This window comes from Physcomitrium patens, chromosome 7, assembly GCF_059467195.1.
Source record: "Physcomitrium patens ecotype Gransden chromosome 7, ASM5946719v1, whole genome shotgun sequence".
Classification (NCBI taxonomy): Eukaryota; Viridiplantae; Streptophyta; class Bryopsida; order Funariales; family Funariaceae; genus Physcomitrium; species Physcomitrium patens.
Window position 1 is genome coordinate 10,005,439 of NC_143416.1, and position 5,131 is coordinate 10,010,569.

Below are 5,131 nucleotides of genomic sequence, written 5' to 3' on the forward strand. Positions count from 1 at the left end.
TAGACATGATAATTTTTTGTCTCTAATAATTTTGTTGACCTCTCATACAAAAGATGTCTGCTTTGCTCACTCTTGATCATTTCTCAAATCTTTCTTTCAAAAGTCCTAATACAATTTATCATTGATTGTGATGCTTTTATTAGCTTCTATTTTTAAATTAAACTTATATAATTATTTCTAAAATAGTAAATTTACTTATGCATGTTTCTTAAAAACATATTGTACTCAATAAGTAATATTTTATCTACTCAACAACGAACTCTCTCCTTCTCCTACTTTGATACCATGTTGAAAATTTCTAAGAGCTCACTATTCCTTTCATTTTACTTATGATATATATATATATATATATATATATATCTTTTGTATATGTAGTAATTTTTACATACTCTTAACTTATAATAACATGCTTCTTGTATTGTCTAGTACTAATAGAAGCTATATCTATTTCTATTCTTAACTAATATAGTAACTCATAGCTGACATAATAAGAATAATCTAACCAAAACTAAGGTTGCCTTCAAAATATCCAACATAGTTGTTCTCAAAGGAAATTCCATTTTATTTGTTTCATTCAAAATCAACAAAAATCAATATATGGTAATTTTGAATCTATCAAATTGCTCTTTTGTTCAATATATAGTATAAGAAAATATATATATATATATATATATATATATATAATTTTATGGTAGAGATTGTTGTTTGATTGTATTTTTGTTTGTTTTTTTATTTTTTATTTTTTATTTTGTAAGTTGTTTCAGTATGTAGAATGACCCATTATGTTATTATAAACCTGAGATAGCAATGGTCACTCATTAAAATTCCTGTCAGCCTTTAAGAAAGATAAAAGAGAAAATAAATCTGTATAAAATGATTACACATGATAACACAACAAAACGAAAATAACAAGACTGTTGATTGTTCAGCCAACCTTTTCTGTTCAATTTTCTTCATTATACAATATCCAGATTCCATATTGAATAAAGCATAGGATATATATATATATATATATATATACATTTTTTTTTTTTTTTTTTTTTTCGATTTCGTTTTTATATCTTTGTTTTTCGTTTAATTCCCTAAGTTTTCTTTGGTGTCGGTATCAACGAAAACAATCAGAAACTTGCCACAGTTCCTGCAACATCACCGCACTTCATAAGTCTCACAAACTGTTCTGGTTGATACTGAACTTGTAAAACTAGGATCAATCTGTCGATGACTGTAGAATCCATCACTTCCTACAGGAATCTGGAATTAATCCTGGAGAAAGCTGACCACAAAGACAACAGCTAAGTTGCAGGATCACAGGCACAGTTATTATCTGCACAACATGTCCAACAATCAATCAGCGTACTATGTGCCAGTGCACACCATCCACACCGTGGATGTGTTTTTCATCACACGCATGGGCGATATCCATCCTGTTCAGATTAGACGAAGTTTTCCGATCTGCACGGCGGGACCACAAATGGAATCCTGTCCACACATTCTACTAGAATTCTCGAAAGATGCAACGACTATCCAGAAGAAACGTCGCACACAAAAGTTCTCTAAGGTTCACAGTTAACAAGGTCCGCCGAGTAACCATTAGAATGTGGATACCATATATGACGATTACAAAACAAGCGTAAAGGAGTTTGAATTTAAGAGCGGTATATTCGTAGGACAAAACTGTCATTTACAGTCCAAGTTAGAGCTTTCATGTCTTTAGTTTCAATGGACCAGAATAACATTGTATTCTGTATGTTTAGGCAAATTCTCTTCGACAGAAAATCATTGATATACATCAAAATTGATAGGGGAGAGAAGAACATATTTTTATGCAGAGGTATCGCATCGGGATGGGAGTTACTAGGTATGATGTCAAACGTCAGGCACTACTCAGCGTCTGTGACACGCATATAAAATCCAGACATACTTGGTTTTCTCTCCGTCCCAAATATCACTCACATTCAGGTTACGCAACACGCATGGGTTTAATAATACTGCTACCGTGATTTTGTTTTTCTTTTCTAATATTTTTTTGCATTGAGTGAATTGTACAACGCTCTACATTCCACACCTCTTCAGCTGCGAATAGAGCTTTGACCACAGGCTGGAGAACTCGGCATCTAGGACTATCAGTGTAGCACCCTTCATACTATGTCAGCATTTCAGGAGACCACAAGTGCGCATGAAGTTGAAAACTGTCTACAGATAGTGATTTCTTGCAGAGCAGGCCTACAAGCTTACACTGGCGGAGACGGCAACCTTGGAGGGGGTAGCCTTCCAGCTGGTGAGCTTTCCGTCATGGAAATCGTAGTGCATGCCGAAGATCTCCAATTCGCCGGATCTCACCCCTTCCTCGACGAAGTCGAAGGTAAGCAAGTTCTTCAGGGAGTTGTTCACGGCTTCCTGAAATGTGATGGGGCAAGGCATTACTTACACAAATCGCCGTACCAGAAATGAGGATCCAGAACCCTAATACATATATATATATATATATATATATATATATATACATATGTTTTCCATCTCGTCTCACTTTGAAACAATATTGCTTCAGTGAATCATTGAACAGGATTGAAACTCATTAATTTAGATGTAGTTCTTCATACCTTCTCACAGAAGGTGCACTGCTCAGCGAGTGGCTTGTCTCCCACTGCTTCAAGAGTGCTCTCCTTCGCTGGCAGACCAATCTTAACCCAGCTTCCTACGAAGTCCCTATTCGAAAAAGTGTGAATTTAGCCAACTTAGTAAAGGGTAAATTCCCATTTATCTGACATCCCAGAACATAACCCTACCAGCAAATGAAACAAACTCTAGTCGTCTACAGGTCCAGGTGAGAGGTCTTGCATACTTGTCAAATTCGTTCATGGTCATCAAGGCCTTGATTCCTCCACAGCTGCTGTGGCCCATCACAATCACCTTCTTCACCTGCATACAAGAAACGTAAACTCATGGGCACATTACTGGCACATCATTAAGCTCTGTCCTGTACACAACGAGAATATTCCGCTCAGACCACTCAGACTACACTGTGACACGTTTGATCTCAAACTAGGTTGTTTAACGCATTGATAACGGAGTTTATTTGAGAGATTTCCTGCTTGGGATCTAGACCAATCAAATTTGGCAGACCATCTGATGATTCCTAGAAATATTCCCTCACTCTCCATCCATCCTCAGGATAGAACTAGGAAGTCAGCTGAACAAACGTCTCAAGCTCGTTTGAAGGAAACTTACACCAAGCACGGTGACAGCGTACAAGATGGCTGCGCTTGTTCCGTGGGGTCCGTTTTCCATCTGCAATACAGCCCCGATTACTATCAGTGAGCCATTCAATCGTGATTCAATATCAAAGGTGAACGCGGGCAAATAGTGGGAGAAGGAGACACCTATATTGCTAGATATTTCAAAGTTAAGGGTAGAACTGGTAGGCTCATTACCGATGGGTCGTAAGCAGGAACAAGGTTGGCCACACTTCGTACGATGAAAGCCTCACCGGCATCGAGCCCGTGAAGCATAGTCGGGCACACCCGCGAGTCAGCGCAGGCAATGATCATCACCTGCTCAACCAGTCGAACTAGAAGTTAGTTCTGGAGCCAAAAATAAGGTGAGACTATTGCCTATTAGGAGTGGAATCACATCGGATGTACCGACATCCTGAAGCAATCGCCTGACACTACTCGGGCTGCTCAAGGAGCAGAAGTGCCTCATATGCTAGCACCCACCACAATTCTTTGATCCAGGATTATGTCGTTTGCCCACATTCTCACTCTAGATGCACTACAGAGTTTCTGCCACCCGAGGACTCATCTAACGATTCCCTCTGTTTCAACAGCTGCAGTCATCCGGCTGCCACCGGTTGTTCAACGCATTTGCGGCGTAGACATTGTGGTTTTGAATAACTGTTGGGATTGCGCCAGGTTGTCACATTGCGAGATCGTGAAACATATGACGCTAAGACCCCTAATGATCCTGACTCAGAGTTCATTGTATCACGATAAGTCCGTTAAACTGTAATTACCTCTGGTGCTTGCCCCTTCTTCAGTGGCTCAAAGATCTCCGGGTTTGACCTGTAGCACCATATCGACGATCAATCGTCACATTTAACGTTCTATCGTGAATAAACAAATCTCAGCGGTTATATCGTTAAACATCAGGACTACATTTCGACCATCTCAACTGCAAGTTCAATCGATGACTCCACATTCGGATGTACCAATCGCAGTTAGGTACCTGAAGTTGTTTTCCTTGAAGCTCTTGAAGCCATTGGCAATCTTCTCCATGATCCCACCGCCGAGGCTGCCGCTGAAGGACTCATCGACCACAGTGTAGTCCGTCATCTCGAACCCGGATGGCAGAGTGGCACCCAGTCCATCAACATGAGCTGAAATCGGCACCAGGCGCTTGGCGGATCGCTCCACTGCCAAACCAGTCTTGACGAGAGGAGTGCGCGCGAAGCTGACTCCGGATTCGGTCCTGGTGGATAGAACGTTAGACCCACAGAGCCCACCGTTGAGAGCGACGCAGGCGTGCTGGGACATCGCCACAGTGGAGGCCGCCATTGCTTCGATTCGGTAGAAGCTGGGCTTGCAAGACTTGCCGGATGTGGTGAGACGTAGAAAACCACAGCTGTGTTATCTGCGATGAGGCGATTGAAGTGGAATGCTGCTCAATGTGCTGGGGGCTGGAAGAGATTATATTCAACCAGCAGACTTCGAAAAGCCGCAGACTGTTTGGAGAAATTCATTCGGTCTCGTTTCATCCTACAACCCTTGTTGCCAGATGTCGGTCGATGACGGGATATCGGAATCGGAGCCCTCCGAAAACCGGATCGACGGCCGGGACGAGGGTTGAAATTGACGGGCTATTATCCCGGAAAGCTCAGGACCAGTAACTGAGAGCTCAAATCGATCTCTAAGTAAATTACAAGGAAGTGCTGCTGCATGCCATCAATGCATCCGGTCGCGAAAACCGCCTTTGCGATTGGTCTTCTAGGTAAAAAGTCCATGTACCAGCACCTTTTTTCATGTGGCGAATTTTTGCCATCCATCATGTCTCTGCCCGGCGATTGTTGTGTCCTCGGATGGCAGATTGCTGATTGACCAGTCGGTTCAACATGCCATTCACGATGGCAGGAAAA

The 5,131-nt window shown here is 41.4% G+C and overlaps 1 protein-coding gene across 1 annotated transcript; it reads right to left on the reverse strand.

Moving 5' to 3' along the window:
* Window positions 1–1,978: 1,978 nt before the first annotated feature.
* Window positions 1,979–4,650, reverse strand: LOC149988552 (carbonic anhydrase 2-like). The gene is made up of 7 exons (XM_090251930.1): window positions 4,225–4,650; window positions 4,013–4,061; window positions 3,432–3,551; window positions 3,229–3,288; window positions 2,843–2,919; window positions 2,601–2,706; window positions 1,979–2,397 (listed from the first exon to the last, which is right to left on the reverse strand). Exons 1-7 carry the CDS (start codon window positions 4,551–4,553, stop codon window positions 2,224–2,226), a joined length of 915 nt encoding a protein of 304 aa, XP_090108056.1. The 5' UTR covers window positions 4,554–4,650; the 3' UTR covers window positions 1,979–2,223.
* Between the last annotated feature and the right edge of the window lie 481 nt (window positions 4,651–5,131).